The sequence below is a fragment of the Uloborus diversus genome, chromosome 5, assembly GCF_026930045.1.
Source record: "Uloborus diversus isolate 005 chromosome 5, Udiv.v.3.1, whole genome shotgun sequence".
Lineage (NCBI taxonomy): Eukaryota > Metazoa > Arthropoda > Arachnida > Araneae > Uloboridae > Uloborus > Uloborus diversus.
The window spans coordinates 180,784,650-180,802,441 of NC_072735.1; the positions used below are offsets into that span (position 1 = coordinate 180,784,650).

The window sequence follows — 17,792 nt, forward strand, 5'->3', positions numbered from 1 at the left end:
ATTCGGGAATTAACTGTTAGGGGCATTCTAAACTCTAGAAATAAGAAGCCGAAGAACTCGGATGGTGTACGATTTTTTAAGTGTCCTAAACTCAATTTTAAAGCCGTTGATTTAGTTGATTGGGAAAACTGGGTTGTAACAGAGCCACCTTTTACATTGCATCTAAAAGACCAACAATTGAAAGAAATGTGCAAAGAACAGCCTACAGAGTTCACTTTCGAGAAATTTCCCTGTCACACGCAGGCAGTGGAATGTTGTGTGAAACTAATAACCGAAGCTGCAATAAAAGTTCGTGGTGAAACTGCACGAGATGGATACATTCGTGCCTAACTTCAAGCTAGGAAAGAACTTCCAACATTTGATAACAAGGGACAATATTATTCCAAAAAATAATATTCATTATGCATGAGGTATTATAAATCAAATTTGAAGATTTCTTTTTCAAAATTTTATATCTCTATTTGTAATTCTAGAAAATGTATGATACTATTGCGTGATAACAATTGCTATGATTAATAGTGCTATTTAATTAATTAGTCGATGATTAAATTTTGAAAAATAATTTTCACATTGATTTTTAAAGAAATTCAATATTTTTTCATTTTTCTCCAATTTGTGATGTCGGAAAGGAGCTGTTAAATGTTCATTAAAATCAATGAGACATTTTATGGACTCGAACTCGTTCATTATATAACATTTTCGGTGCATTCCAGCAAAATATTTGGAATTTAGATTTTGAAAAAAAAAATTCGACAAAAATTCATTTTTCTCCCTTTTTAGTTTTTCAGTGTCAAATAGCGCCGGCTAGATAATTTTTAATGTCCAAGAAATTTTTTCTGAGTGCTAACTAGCTCACTACGCAACTTTTGCGCGCTATCCAAAAATTGATTTCGAAAAAAAAAAATTTTCGGCTTATTTCGGCCCACCCTAACGAACACGCTTAGGGCGAAGTAAATGCCACTCCCCATCAGATAAAGCTACAAATTAGCGTTAAATCAGTCACTTAACACGAAGAGGATTTAGACGAATTCTCGCATAAGATGAAGACAATTTTAAGGTCTTGTGGGAAAAAAGGGAAAAGAAAAATTTAAAACCCCATTCTTTTACATGAAATTACTTTCGAAAGTGAGAAGATCTGCACTTGGACGCAAGTGACATGGGTGGCAGCAAGAAAATTTCTCTCCATGTTGTAGGAAAATAGTGAAAATCTTGTTGCTTCAAGAAAAAACAAACTTTAGCTACAGACTAGGTTACAGTAAAAAAGCTTGGATGAATAGTGAAATCTTTACCAAGTGGCTGTAAAACCTATATTTAAAATTTCACCCTGAAAAAAGAAAAATTTGTCGGATTCTGGACAGCTGTTCTGCACATGTAGAGGTTCAAGGTCTAAAAGCGATAAATTATGTTTTATTACCTGCCAACATTACAGCAAAATCCAGTCTTTCAATCAAGAAAAATTCAGATGTTTGAAAATGCACTGTCGTAGAGAAATGCCCTGTTTAGTCATTGCCTGTTTCGAATTCCTTGTGTTTCTTACTTAAACTATAAATATAAATGCTTCTGTATACACTTTTGTAAAAATGTACTTTGTGTCATATATTTTCTGAGTCATAAAAACAAAAAAAAAAGTCTGCTTACACAAAATCTGGTAAACGGGGAAATCAGCTAAAGCAAAATTCGGTTATCACAAAATATTTTGGTGTCCCCGTCGAGTTCGTGTTAATGAGGTTTGAGTGTATAATTAAATGATATAATTAAAAGAGGATGTATAATTAAATGAAAATGTCTTACAAAAAAAAAATCTTGAAGCTACTCTTTGACACAAGGAAAACAAATCTCTCTTGAAAACCGAAACAATATTACACCTTAGGTCTAAAAGGGGGGAATACTTTTATGCTACTCTTTTGTACATATAAAGTAAGACAAATATATGTATAATGGAGAAAGTGGTACTTTGATAATGTATTTTATTGCAAGACAGCAGTGATCTTGATTAGATTGCACAACAGCACCACCTGTCAAAACTATTACAAATGTCTCAAGGTATGCATGGGCAAGGTTGACAGAAATCAAATATTCTTATGAAACAAAACATAACTTGCAGGAAATAGCTAAACACAATCAAAGGTTCTTTTTCGTTTTTTTTCTTTCTAAAAGTGGTACACCTTTATAAAACGGCACAAAAAAGTTATGCAAAATTTTTCACCTCTAAAAAAGTGTTTTTTCATTATGAACAAAATGGGAATGGAAAACAAAAAAGTTACACAAAATTTTTCACATCAAAAAAAGTGTTTTTTCATTATTATTATTATTTAAAATTGACACAAGACTTATTGTAATGAGCGTGCTAAGTAGAAAATAATTGTTGGAAAGGAAAATAAACCCTGATATGTGATGATTATGATGTAAAAAAAGAAAGGAATAATGAGAGGGCAAAAAATACAATGAATGATCTTCCTTCCCTCTTTTTGATACGTTAAACACATTAGCATACGTTACGAAGCATCAGCAAGCAACAAACATAGCTGAAATTCTTGTTGAAACATTTAATGTACTATTTACTTTAGATTAATATCATGTTATAAATCATACATTATTATAAACACAAAGTATTTACAAAAACTATATACAAAATACAAACAACAAATATAAAATAAAATTCACATATTCAGATACGAAAGACTAGTGAGCTTTGGTGATATGAAAATAGTTAATGGTGTGAAAAGTAAACTTTCAGTAACTGGGAACAGTGGAAATGGACACCCAACAGTGTCTAATGAGTTGCGATGTTTCCATAGTTAACAATCAGCAACAAAATACTAACTTGCTGGAAATTTATAACTCAAATCTTTACTACCTAATAAAAAGAGATGATTGCTGCAACTTAGTATACAAAACTTAGCATAAAAAAATTATAAAAAAGAATTTTTACAACAAATAAATGATACCTTACAATCCTTGTTTCAATTATGGGTCCCTTTAACATTTTTCTTTTAAAAGAAAAAAAAACCTTTTTATGTGTCAAAAATACAAACAGCACTCTGTGTACTATTTGTTCTTTGTATTTTACCACTTAAAAACAAAACTGATAAGCATCAGCTTCAAGGAACACTAAAGACATACAAAAGGGAAAAAAAGAGCAACTACAAGTTAACTATGGCTTAATTCTCAAGTTTGTTTTCCTTAATCAGAAATAAATATTTAATTGATAATTAAGGAAACAAATTCAATTTACTATTAAATATATTTCAGATCTGCATCAAACACATTTCACAAAATAATATGAGTAACACATGTATGGCTTTAAACATAAAGGAAAAAAAATCTTTCATTTCATCCCAATACCTTAGGAAATAAAATGCAAAAACAATTAACGTTGTCTTTATTCCATACAGATAATGAACAATGGTTTCAGATAACACTTGTGATATGTAAAATATAGCGAGAAGGAAAATAAAGCAGAAGTTAGCTGACACAATTTAGTTGTTAATTTTAGATCAACCGGAAACAATAGCTAAAATTTAATGATAAAATACTGCATATGCAATTAAATATAAATAATAAATACATCACTTTAATCAATAAAGTTAATTATACTCAGGTGGCAATTTTCAATAGCTATCCTTAAAGTTGAAGCAACAGAAAACATTTAGATTTTCACAGTGAACTCATAAATACTGCATCGTTGCACAAGAATAATATTTCAAAAAAATTCACATTAAACTTAAAATTAAACTTTTCAAACAATATTCATACAAAATTATCAATTTGAATTAAAGAATTATATCAAGAAAATACTCATAAGTGAACAAAGTGGTATTTAGAATAAGAGACCACCAATTTTATTTTTTTCTTAATTATAGATTTGAAAATAAATCTATCAAATTGAAGCAAATCTTTGCTTCGGATTTGTACGGATCTGTGTTGGATGTACAGGATAATTTTTCTGATGGGGAAACTAATATATATTGACAGCTTTTTAAAACGTGATAGAAAATGTTATCGAAATGTGCAACGCATTTCTTGATTTTGAAGACATGAACTCTGCAACACCTTTCCTCTAAAAGTTATCAAAAGTAATACAGCGCAATAAGAGTTGTCCCATCAGCAATTTTATGCAGCAATATTTCGAGAGTTAGCTTATATACCAATTTCTTAGATTGTTGTATGCATAATGAATTTTAACAGAAAATTTTGTTATCCAGGATTTCCCAGCGATTCTGATTAATCAAGAGTAGAGTAATAAAACACAGTCAACAAAAAAAACCAAAATATTGCATGGGAAGGAGCCATCGAAAGACAATACAGAAGAAAAAAAATGGGCAGTTTTACCGCAAAGATACGAAACTTGAACTCCCCGGAGACATCCCACGAATGAATGAAAGCAGCTGAAGACGCACGACAGAGAGAGAGAGAGAGCAATGAGTGAGTGAGTGAGCAGTGTGTAGATGGCGCCAGAAGCAGGAGCTAGTGGTTTGTTAATGCTTCGAGCTGGGCCTGCTTCTCGTCCAACTCCTTGAGGGCTTCGTGGTACGGACCATAATGGATGGAGAAGATGTGGCGCGATTTTTCCAGCACCTCTTTCGTCTCGGCGATCAAGTTCCTGCAAGGCAACGATGCACTTCAACTTCAACTACAGTAAAATGAAATTTCTCTGGAAACGTATGCCATTGATTTTTAAAAAGGCAACAAGTACATCAACATCTCAGCTACAGTCTGACCATGAAAGTGGAATCTGGCAAGTGAACAAGTTAAGTGGATTCCATCTGAATGAATCTAGCAGGGGAGAAGGGAAAATAGCGATGGGATATTGATACAAGCGTTATATAATGTCACTAGGGTCTTATTAATTTATCGCATTCTCTAAGTTGAAAATTAGCTGACGCAAAAAGAGTTTCTCAAATGGAGTTTAGATTTTTTAATTTATTACAGTGAACAAATTATTCTTTGTACAGCACTGCATTTAAACAATTTAGAGGCAAAAGGGAGCATCCGTTAATGAACAAACTACTACCTGAAAACTAATAGATGCATTCATTTCCACCTTTAAACCGGATGTTTGCCTTTCCATATCATCGATGGTCAGACTATATATAGCATTTTTTTAAATCACCTAATGCAGGAAGATTATGAAAGTTAAGAATTTTTCCTAGTTTTTAACATTTAAGTTTTTTACCAGTGAAAAAGGGCAGTGACTTGGAGAAACACAGTCCAAATATCTAAAATGTTGTGCTTTTTAAGGGGGGAAGCCAGCTTAGGAGGCTGACATTTTAGTGTTTTTTTTGTGAATTTTTTTAACAGATAAGAAATAATCAGAATTTCTTAGAACTTGGAGGATATTTTATTCATCTCTTGAAGTACACCTTGTAATTTTTTCAAGTCATTTTCACCAGTAATAGTGGAGTTAGAAGCTGTTGTCCACGGGCGGTCGCCATCAGAGTTTGTTGCTGGTGGGCATTACCGAAGCAAACAATTTTTATCTGTAATCATTTCTATTTTTCCTTCTCATAAACAACATATTCCCTCAGAATATGAACCTAATTTTGATCAAAAAAGTTGAAAATTGCATGTTTTTGAGGTGTTTGATTACAATGTCATGTTTTTCTACTTTTTTTTTCTTTCACAGTTCTTGCATTAAATTTTTTTTTTTTTTTTTTTTTGTTAATAATATCATCTCAGAGTTAGGTTCATATGGAGTTTAATGGAATGAAGAATCGACACACACATTTCCAGAATGATTGGTCAATAACTTTTTGAGCTAATATGCCCACCAGTTGAAAAAAAGTTACTCTGGACGTTTTTGAGTTTCCACAGTCACTTAAGCGCTCATTAGCATCGGAACTAATTAAAATATTTCAATGAATTTTGGCAACATATTCTTGAATAGCTTTACTAACATTTTATTACATAAAAAAGTGGATTTTTTAACCCGTCTAAACTGATCTCCCCCCCCCCTCAATTATTCCACATTATTTAATCCAACCTCACCTATTATTTTCATAAAACCAAAACTTTTGACCTTGTTTACTGCATGGATGAACAGTAAGGTATAAAAATAAGTCAAAGGTAATGTTCTTAATTTTTTTGATCAAACATTTTGAATTCAGAGAATAGAACACATAACTTGCAATCAACTTACTACAAGCATTTTGGAAAATATATTACCATCTACTAACTAAACTATAGTTTAGTTAGTTAGAAATATGTTTAAATGTCTTGATTTCATGATTGGGATACATTAATCTCTTAGTAGCTATTTTTTTTAACTTAATTATTTATTTTTTGCTACTTAAAGGGACTACTGTTCTAAGCTCACCAAGGTTTAACATAATAATGAAATCACACATAAACTAAAAAATTTCATAACAAAGTAATTTTATCGAATTTTGATAGGAAGCACTTACTTTACTACATTACGAATATTATTAACGGTCATTTTGTTCGTATCATGTGCCATTTTGTTTTAACTAAGTTGAACTTTCCCTATTATACACACATATACATTTTGGTTACCTAACTTCATATTTTTATGATGATATAAATGTCAATGCTAAAACACATTTTATTATTATTATTATTTATTTCCATTTACACGTCTTGCAGTTTAATAATTTCAGTTTATTAAGTTTATCACTATTTATGCTTTTGTAATATAATGCTAATGTTTATGCAGTTATCACCAACATAAGTTAGCAGTAAATACTTATGCTGGCAATATTATATAACCAATATTTTTTTTTGGTTAAGTACCTGCAACTGATAAATTTCTGCTAGCGACAATTCCTAAAACTCTTGTCAATAAGCAACAAATACTGATTTTTTAAAGAAATGAAATGTACTGCGAATTGATAAGTATAACTGATAAGTATAATAAGATAAATAAAAATACTGCGACTCGAAAGAACAAAATTGTACTGTTGTATTTTTACATACAATATTGACATTAAACCTTACATGTGAACTTTATTATTATTATTACTTTTCTTAATGGTTTAAATAGGTGATATGAGTGAAAAGAAACAACAACGTAATGAAGCAGCAAAAAAAAAAAAAAAAAATTGGTTTCTTACTTTACCTTAGATCTTGATCACTAAAAGAATTCTCTCTTTTGTTTTGAGCAAGGGCATTCAGAAGGAGGTCGGAATATTTCTGCAGTTCGTTTCCGTATTCGATGCTGTTTTTACCGTAGATGTGCTCCGTGGTCGACAACGTCGGCCTCAGATATTCTACTGCAAACATCATTTTGTCTGAAATGAAATTCAAGATGCATAATATATCAGAGCTCAGAGTGTAATTAACAACTATCGACAAAAGAAGTTGAAAATTTTTGATGAAATAAAATAATATACCATAAATCTCACATATCCATAAATGTCAATGCTCATTACATCATTCATTAGATGACAAAAAAAGAATAAAATAAAAGGAAAAAAACTGATATAATGGGGTCGTTCCCAAAATTTTAAAAGTTTTTTTTCTGAAAGAGCTTGCTTAAAAACATAGAATCTGGCCATTTTTTAAATAATTTGTTTAAGTTTAATATTTTTAAAAAAATACTTAAACCGGCATGCTTTCAATATTTATGCTTCTGTCCAATGACATCACAAATGATGAAATGCCATTCTGCGTTGCCATTTACATGGGTGCCCATATGCAAAGTTGAAAGGGGGGGGCTCAAATATTTTCCCTGTGGTTTAGCTGAATATTTTCCAAGTGGAAACCAATTTCAGGGCAGATTAGGGTCTTTAAAATTTGACATTTTTCATAACTTATTCATTAATGGCTGGAGAAGAAATGTTTTTAGATTTTTACAAAGACAAAAGTACTTAAAGGAAGGAAGTTCTAATTTCAAAGGGGGGGGGGGCTCGAGCCCCCCCCCTTGACCCCTATATGGGCGCTTTTGGCCATTTTACAGAGCAAAATATTTCATTTGCATCTTTACTCACGTGTATTGGCAGCAATAGGGTTGATAGCAAGCGTAGAGTGCAATTTTAATTTGCTTCTTGATTATTATAACGTGGAATGCAGTAGAAAGATGCGCCAAAAATTGCACCATTTGAGATGTCATCAAGACCACGGTCTGTTTCAAAAATCGGACATTTAAAAAAATTAATTAAAAAATAACTGTTGGGAAAATGAAAGTATTTTTTGGGTTCCTGTTTTTTTTTTTTTTTTTTTTGCTTATTCTATTAATTTCAGTGACAAAAAGTACTATGTTTGACTGAAGGAAACAACCCCATTGCGATTGTTAAAAAAACTGAGTCATTTGACCTGCACAAGGATGCCTACTATAGGGGTGAGAAATGTTATGGCTTTTTCTTAGAACTGGCTTCACCTCAGTTCTCAAAAAATTGACCAAAGGTTGTGATTGCTCAGATAACTGTCAAAATTATTAGTTGCTTTTAAACAACTCAATCAAAACTGTAAACAATTATTATTAAAAACTTTTAATTCATTGATATTTCTTACAGGAACCTGCATATATTTCGTCAAGGAAATTTTAAAAATACTTTTAAAGTACAAGTATGAGGGGGAAAAAGGATTCTTTCTTCGGCACCATTTTTTTTTAAGTACCACTGTTATTTTCCCATTTCCAAAAAGGGCATTTATTCTCTTGCATGGTGCTTGATTTGACATAAGTCTCTTTTTTTTCTTTTTTCAATATTTACTTGAGATAATCATAGTTTCTTTCTACATAATGAACTCTGTGATTTTAATTTCTTTCTTCATAATGTACTCTCTGATTTTAATTTCTTTCTTCATAATGTACTTTGTGATTTTGATTAATAACACATTAAAACGTTCCTAGTCCCTCATTAGTATTAAAAGAAAAAAAAGAAAGAAAAGAACACAATTGATTAATATCTAAAGAGGAATAATAGCAAGAAACTTTTTTGATGTGTGATGAAACTGAGCGTTAACAGGAGATTGACTGTTCTCTTTTAGACAATTTTTAACATTATGTATGCAGAGGGGAAAATTTGCACCTGAAAAAATTGTTTGTTAGTAGAAGTGATTGTTGAGAATAGAGGTGACTGCTAACAGAAATTTTACTGTTTACTGCATATAGGAACAGTGGTGCATTCAGAAAAATTACCTGGGAGGGGTTCTCATAATCGGAAATTGTTGCTTTATTTCGCATTCATTTGCGAAAATATTTAAACAAAGAATTTCAATGGATTAGTAATTATTCATTTATAACACTTGGTCAAAAATCATTAATAATTTATCTTAATATCGCTATGACTTTAAAACAAAGAAAGGGGGAAAAGAAGCACAGTATATTCCTCTCATTAGCTTTACTGTACTCTTATATTCAACTTTTTGTTTTTTTTTTGCGAGATTATTAAAACCTCTTTTTCAAATACACGAATGTCAAATACTAGCTAATAACGGTTTCGATCTTTCAATGAGAATTGGGAAGGAGCCCCAGAAAATCCTGTGAGGTAAGCTTCCTCTCTTTAGGTTTCCCTAAAATGGATTTGTGCATAGCAGGAAGTACTGAATAACACATGATACTCTGTTGCACTTTATTGAGACCATTTCAGCTGTTTTATACCTGTAGGGTGCTCACCATGAAATACTGCTTGCATATTTAAGAATTGGAAAGTAATTTGTGACAATTTCCCGATCATTAAAAGAAGTAAGATATTTTATTGAAGCCTATTCCGCTTTGAAAAGTTTAAGTACGGTTTTTCTCCCTCGATTTGTATGGAAGAAATGAATGTATTTGAATATCGGGAGGGTTTTTAATCCCAAAACCCTTTCCGTGGCTGCGCCACTGTATGGGAAAAACACTTGAAAAAGAAAAACTATTGATTCATGCATGAACAAAATAATGCATTTTTCAGTATCAAAATTAGTCTCTAAAGCCTGAATTTCATTTTGCAGGTACGTCCTCTTTTTCAACATATTTCGTTTCTGTACATGAGAGAAAGAAAAAAGAACCTTTCTTTACGTTTTTGGAACAGATAACTATAAATGACTGGAATTTTGGAGAACAAAAAAACTCATGTAAGTGGAATTCGTGTATAAAAGGGGGAGAGCAATCAGAGAAAATCAGAAATCTCACAAAAATCTGATTACTAGGCAGTTATATTCAATGTTTTTAAATAAAAAAAATGGGCAATGGATGTAAACCATTTGATGCAAAAATAATATAAGCAAGAAAAATGACAATTCTTTTGAGCAAATAAAAAACATTTTAACTTAATACACCTCAAAATATAATTTACTAAGAGGAAGTTTAAACCTGAAAACCCATACCTAATGATGCATAACAACATGCTAGCTGATCTTGGACTTCAGACAACTGCCTATTATATTTATACATTACTTTTTCTCTCAGCTTATGGCACTTTTTTAGTCTCTCTAATGCATCTAAAAGAATTATATTACATAGATTGTTAAATCAATCAATGCCATGAGAAAAAATTAGATAAACAATTAACTTCAATAAGATTTCACAGCACCAAAATATTCATACAAAAAACACATGCTAGAATTCACTAAAATGATACAAAATACTTCAAGACCACAATAGAGAATTCATGCTCATTTTCAAATTAAGAAAACTTAAATTATTTATGTACTTTACTTTATTAACAAAGCAAAATCTTTTAAAAATCTCTTTAAATTCTAACATTAATTTAAAATAATTTGTTTTTAATATCAATAGTTCAATATATATATATATATATATATATATATATATATATATATATATATATATATATATATATATATATATATATATTTTATGACAACATTAATTTTTATTATGTTATTCACTAATACATATGAAATGATTTATTTCAACCTTTACCTCATCAGGCAAAAATACATTTTTAATTCACATGAAGCAATTTTAGAAAGTAACATTAATACATGTTAGCAATGGCACTTGCAGCCACACTCCAGCTCCAGAGTGACTTCAGCTGGAACAGCAACTTTAACTGTAGGAACTCTGTTTAGAGCTGTGTAGTTGTCGATTGAATACAAGACACACATTGCACATACAATGAGTGTGTGTAGGGAAGATGGCTGTTATCACAACTATGTAAATAATTTGTAAATATTTAAGTTTCTTTCAACAAAATACTTAAAGCAGGGGTCAATCCAGGTTTTTATTTTTTGATCCACATTTCGTAAAAAAAGGAAAGTTTTGTGAACTTTTTTTTTCTTTTGTGAAAAAAAAAACTATTTTTCGGGCATTTTTCTTTTTCTATTTCCGTGAAAAAAATCTTGTCATATTGTACAGAGCATGTTTAGCAATCATAAATCTGATCTGAAATATCTTTGACAAAACGTACTTCACTGGGAATGACTAGGAAACTGGAGATTTCCTTTATACTGATATTTTGCTTGCAGACAAATTGTGAGCTTAAAAGTGCTGAAAGAACCGATTTTAATAATCAAATTTAGTGAAAAGTCTAATTTTAAGAAATGAAATTTTGTGAAGTGGCCACAAAGCAGATCCACTTTGCTTCTGAATTGACCCATGTAAAGTCATAAAGTATATATGGTTACTGTTCGAACACACACATGTACACACATTTATGTCACTCTGCTCATCTGATAACTTCGAACCTAATTCCACAACCATTATGAAAAGCAACTAAATGCTATGGAAAGGATATTACCTTTGAAACTTCCTTTTGCAGCCAGTTGGAGTCCTTGAACAAACAAATCATGAGCTGCAAACACTTTCTGAAAAGCAATAAGACAAGTCAAAAGTTTGAAACACAAAACCCAAAAAAAAACATCTGGTGAGATGATGATAGTGATTTTTTAAAAAATGTTAAGTTTTGAAAAAAAAACATACCTGCAGCTGTGCTGCACAATCTTGGCTTTTATCACAATCTAGGCAGGACGTCCGATTGGTTGTGTCAGGAGCACGGAGGGGTCCACTACAGAAAGAGCATTTCAAAGCCTACAACAGAACATTTATCAATAAGTTTGCAAACAACATCAAACTTTTAGTATGTTAACACAAAGTGAATTGTACTAAAATTTTTTGCTTCAAGCTAAAGTAGCAATCATTGAGTATATTTACACTAAATACTTAGGATTAATTCTGCCTTTTTTCCTTCTTAACAAGCTCAAGTCTCTTTTAAAATACATGCTTCCATTGGCATGTCTTGCCATATCTTTTTATTTAAGGATTTGCTCAAATTGGATATTTTACATGTTATGAATAGGGTCGGGTTTTGAACCGTCCAAAACTGCTTTAGGACGAGACAAGTGGTTTTTACTGTCCAAAAATGTCTGGAAATTTCTTAAACTGTCTAAAAATATGCTAAAGCTAAAGAGGTGCAATCGAATCAATTCATATTTACTGCAAATATCATAATGCATAAATAAAAGTATCAATATAAGTTTTAATTATAATGAGTATTTGATAATATTTTTCTCCGAATTGTTCATTTAAAAAATATTTTACTTAAAAAATTGCCAATAAATCTATTGCGTAAAAACTTTTTTATGTACCAGTTGGTAGACTTATGAAAGGAAATTCCCAACTCTACCAACACAACTACTTTTAGTTCCAATTTTAAATGGAACTAAAAGTAGTTCCATTTGTGTTCTTTATAAAACTAAAATGGGTCTGACCAAAAATTAGAACAACAAAATTTTCATTACAAATCAATATTTGACTTGTTACAATACATTCTTTATTGAAATATGACAAAGTAACTCACTTGAAACCTCTGCTCTCGTTCATCTTCATTCACACAAGAGTCACATTCACAGAGGAAGAAGTACTGTTCCAATAAGGAACGCTGTCGGTCTTCTCGAGGCATGCGGCGAAAATGAGGACCTGAGAACAAAAGATGACAGGTGTTAGAATATCTGGTACGAAAAGTCATAAAGTCTCAAAACTCAATTCGCAACTCCAGAGCTCGAATACGCTACCTTGCGGTGATTAACTAAAGAAAAAGGTAAAACATTCCATTCCAGGCGTTTTCTTTGGGGTAAATTACAGGCTTCAGACAGTTTGTGATGTAATTTCAGAAGAATAGAAAAGAAAGCTTCCCACAAATACGATGAAAAATGACTGTCATTCAACAAAGCGTCAATGCAAGATATTAGTTACGGCATTTGCTTGTTTTACCCTTTTCATCCGCCATTAGACAGTGGCTGCAGCGCCCCCTATAGTTTATTGGAGTTGCGAATAGCAAATAAATTTAATTCAATTGAAGAGTTGGCAAAAATAGGCTAATTCAGAGATGGCGACTGGGGCTTATAAGTACGGGGACCATTTTTTTAAAGAAGTTAAAGACTATTTTAGGTTGTCTTGAGTGACAAAAGAGAGGGGGGGGGCTTCTTATCTTCTCCCACATAAATGTTTTGGAATTGTAGTTTTAAAAACGCTGTTTTAATATAGTTTTGTCAACGTTTGGGGAACGAAGAGAAGTTTCCAGAGTTGTCCCCCGTAATTTTTTTTTTCAATAAAGTCTAATTAAAAATAATTTTAAAAAATTAATTAAAAAAACCCAAAGAAGTTTAAACTTTTGGTAATGTAAAGGTAAGTCCCGGAAAAAAAATCTTAAACTGATGTCTTAAAGACGCAAATTACAACCATCTTTGGGAAACTTAGAGGGACTAAAAGTTTGCAAAGTTTAAATGTATTTAAACGTTTATTAAAAGATTATTTTAGACTTCTCTTTTATTTACTTAAGGGGAGGGGGAAGAGGGTTCCTAGGTTCTTCCAGTATTTTTTATTATTTTTTTTTAAGTTGGTGAAATCTAAAGAACTCAGTTTTGAACTTCCTTCAGAAAAAGATCTCTGGATTTTTTTTTTATTTTTTAATTGGAGTCTTAAAAACGCAGTTTTACTGCATCTAGGAGGATTCTCTTCCTGATTTCTTTCCCCTCAAACTGGAGTCCATAATGCAAATTTAGGTCATCTTTGAATTTAAAGGAAGAAGGGAGTGCGTACGGGGATTTTCTTCTTGAAAATGTTCAAAAATTAAAGTTTTAAAACCAAAATTTTAAGCAAGATTCAGTGATGTTAATGATCGGGTAATCTCACCCAGAATGTTTTGAAATTAAAATTTTAACTTTTAGGCAACCTTTGATAACGAAAAAAGTGTGGAGGCAGTTGTCCCCCTCTCGTTCCCCCCCCCCCCTGAATCGCCGCCACTGGGCTAATTCTTGATGATCCTGAATGAGTTATTTATACATTTAGCCTACATAAGAAAGAAAGAAAAAAAAAGGAAAAACAGAAACATTTTGAATCTTGAAGAAACTAACGAGTTAAGAAAAAAATATTACCATAGCAGTTGAAGACTTCTTTCCCTTCATCAATATCACAAATTGCACGAACTATAAGCACATTCCTATGAAAACTGAAAAATCAAAGTTATATACTAACTGCTACCAAAAAGTATCAATCTTATTTTTGAGTAAACAATAAAATACAGGGGTCTGGCCAGAGGATATTTGGGTCCGTTAACGGACCCAAACCTTCACAAAAATCCGATCAACCAAAACGAACCTTTCACAAAATCCCGGTCAAACAAAACGGACCCTTCACAAAATTCCGATAAACAAGATCGGATCTGTCAAATTGTTTATTGAAAGAGCAAATCTGAAAGCAAAATAACGCTTATTTCTGTGTATAAACCGATAATTTTTGGAACCTTTTTTTAAGTCAAATTAGAGGGATCAGCTTATACAAAATCGGCTAATTTTGAAAAAAAAAAAGGCACTCTTGGAATGCTCCTGCACGCCATAAATAATTGCTACTGCCAAATAAATATAATGGTTGTTTGTTTTATCACAGCTAATTAGCAGCGGTGTTTTTGTAAACTTTTCTGAAAAGTCATTGGTAAGCACTTTTCTCCGCTCATGATTTAATAAACAATAATAATATCTGGGAAATGAACTTAGAACTGCAAAGGGATAGTAAGGGTAAGGAAAAAATATGATCGCTTCAGATAGTGTTACCAACTTCAAAATTATCACCACTTAGCGTCTGGCGTTGAACCTTTATAATGACTTGATTAGAAAATATTCTCATCATTTTGCCAGCTTGTCAATATTTGCGTTTTTACGGTGCAGGTGCGATGTTTAATTGTTATTTTGGGAGAAAATTATATGGGTTCTGATTTTTCGATGCTAACAAGGATGACTTTAAATAAACTCCTTTAATTACCATTTTTTTTTCTTTAGATGTCTACATTTTGAAAAATGCAATCTTTTAACATCCGATATGAGAATCATATTTGGTTCTTTTTTCAAGCTAACTTTGCTTTATTAGGATTCAAATAAATGAAAAGTCTCTTTATTTCTGTTAGAACTCTCATTTCAAGTTTTTAAAGCAAAATTCCATTTTCTGTTATGAGTCAAAAATTAAAATGCTGAATAGATGGTTTATTTTATTTTATTTTTTTTGTGTCAACTGTGTCCACAGATATTAATGATATGTTTATCATAGGACTCTAAAATGCAATTTTAAAATAATTTTATCAAAAATATTTCTTTTACAAGCCGTTTTTATACTTTTGATGCCTTCACTTTGAGAATCGCGATCTCTTTGCATCCGCTATGGGAATCCGATTTTTCGAATTTTTAATGACTATTACGCTTTGTTAAGAGGTAAACAATTGAGATATCTTTTTATTTTTGTTAAAATCACGGAATTTATAAGTTTTAAACGAAATTCTGTGCTTTTTAAGAGTTGAATGCTGAACCCTATTCTGAATTTTATTTTATTTAGTTATATTTTTGTTACAATTATTTTAAGTACTGTACAGAAATATATCTAGTATAATTTAACGTAATGTAGAATGGTAGATAAATATTGAAATGTAGAATGGTAGATAAATATTGATACTTGAAAGAGCAATGCCCCCCCCCCCCCCACCAAATATCAGAAAAAAAAATCCAGAATGATTTTCTCGACGTAGAAGAGGAAAACATCCAACTTTAAGTTTAATTGATGCAGTTTGTGCCATCTCTAAATTCTAAAAATTCGTTTTAACAAAAAAAAAATTTTTTTTTTTGCGAATTTTTTTGATTTTTCACAAAATTAATTCATTTTTCACAAAACTATTTGATTTTTCACAAAAAACGGACCCTGTGAAAAATCCTGGATAGACCCCTGAATTAGAAATACATGATCTGTCCGGAAAGTAAAGCCAGTGAGTGAATTACACATTGATCCAACAAACAGTAAAAATACAATAATATAATGATTTCAAAATAGACTCCTTGGGACATTGCTGCAGCGGAACGATGAATGATATGTATTTCAAGTGATCTGTTGTCTTTAATATAATTGAGACTTTTAAACAGACATGTGACCCAAACAGGATGAAAAATACTGAAATTGAACTGTGTGAACTAACACAACACTGTTAGTATATTGCAATAAGTTCTAAGTATATTGCAGTAAGAAAGCTCTCTCCCGTGTATTTTTGTATCTATATAGCAAGCTATTTTAATTGAATGCATAAAAATAACTGGAGCATGTTGAATTTAGTCCCCAATGACTCTGTTTTTTTTTCTGCATGCAATATTTTGCTCATTCAAAAAATACTGAATTCAGTAAAAATACTGAAAAATCACATGTCTGTTTAAAGTTAGTTTTAAAACTATCTTTGAAGATTGAGGATGCTAATTAGGATTTTGTAAGGGCTGATGCCCTTACTCTAATGCCATTAAATTGGAAACGTCCTTATTTAAAACAGTTAATTGTTATTAGCTATTAAACAGTTTAATGTAATTAAGCTTATTCTAATGAAGATTTTAAGAACTATTCCAGGCAGAATTTTATAGGGAGGTTAACGTTATTTGAAAAGTGTTACCTTTGCTGCATGAGAAATATTCATGTCCTTGTTCTAATGGAGATTTTATGGAGTGTTTCTTTTTTTCTAATAAAGAGTTTTGATCATTATTGCCCTCATTCAAATGCTAGTTTTTTGAGACTGCAGTCTTTATTATTCTTTTGTGACTAAATATTTATTTATTGCACAGATGATGACAAATGATCGATTATAGATTTCATTTTTAGTTTCATGAAGACTAGTTGTCTTTAAATTAGTTGGGACCTTTGAGGATATTGTTATCTAAGAATTGTTGATGCTGAAGTCCTTAACCAAATGAGAAATTTAAGGAAAAATTTTCTACATTCCACGGGTATTTTGAGAGCTATTTTGTCGAAGGCAGATAAAAGGCGATAACTGAAAATTGTTAGTATTGGAACTAAAACGATTTTCTTCAAATATCTCGAAAGTTCATATCTGCAGACACTGCCATTTTCTGCTTGCGACAGTATTCTGCCTGGTGTGGTTTTTTGAAACAATTGCAGACAAAGATTTTCAGAGGGTGGTTGACATTATTGAAAAAACTTTTGCATCCATGGCTTTTAGAAACTGTTGTCCTTAATCTAATGGGGATTTTTAGGAAGAAAGCATAATCCAGAAAAGACTCCTCATGACCACCTCCAGGCGAAAGAGAATCACTCACAGCATTGTAGTTTTGGCCGTATAAAGCCGATTTTGGCCATGCCACTGGTAAAAACTGGTCAAAATTGGCCAAAAATGGAATTAACCACCATAGAGCTGGTCGAGACAGTATTGTATAAAAGCACTAATATGTGTACACTACACACACAGTTTGAATTCATAACATTGCACATTTCAATGTATAATTAAAAGAAATAGGATGTGTATTCATCATAATTGAAATAATTTTTTTAAACTAATTTAATGATTTAAATGCAATTTTTCTTACCTAAACATTAAAAATTGTTCACAACAAAGACAAAGGACACTTGTTGACTA

The 17,792-nt window shown here is 31.3% G+C and overlaps 1 protein-coding gene across 1 annotated transcript in view; it reads right to left on the reverse strand.

The window, feature by feature from the left end:
* Nucleotides 1–4,467: 4,467 nt before the first annotated feature.
* Nucleotides 4,468–17,792, reverse strand: part of LOC129223321 (SET and MYND domain-containing protein 4-like) — a 77,765-nt gene continuing 64,440 nt past the window's right edge. The window contains exons 13-19 of the mRNA XM_054857887.1: nucleotides 14,278–14,351; nucleotides 12,702–12,820; nucleotides 11,825–11,932; nucleotides 11,643–11,709; nucleotides 10,267–10,380; nucleotides 7,076–7,247; nucleotides 4,468–4,603 (exon numbers count right to left, since the gene is read on the reverse strand). Of these exons, the coding sequence (XP_054713862.1) occupies nucleotides 4,468–4,603; nucleotides 7,076–7,247; nucleotides 10,267–10,380; nucleotides 11,643–11,709; nucleotides 11,825–11,932; nucleotides 12,702–12,820; nucleotides 14,278–14,351 (790 nt within the window). The remainder of the gene's footprint in view (nucleotides 4,604–7,075; nucleotides 7,248–10,266; nucleotides 10,381–11,642; nucleotides 11,710–11,824; nucleotides 11,933–12,701; nucleotides 12,821–14,277; nucleotides 14,352–17,792) is intronic.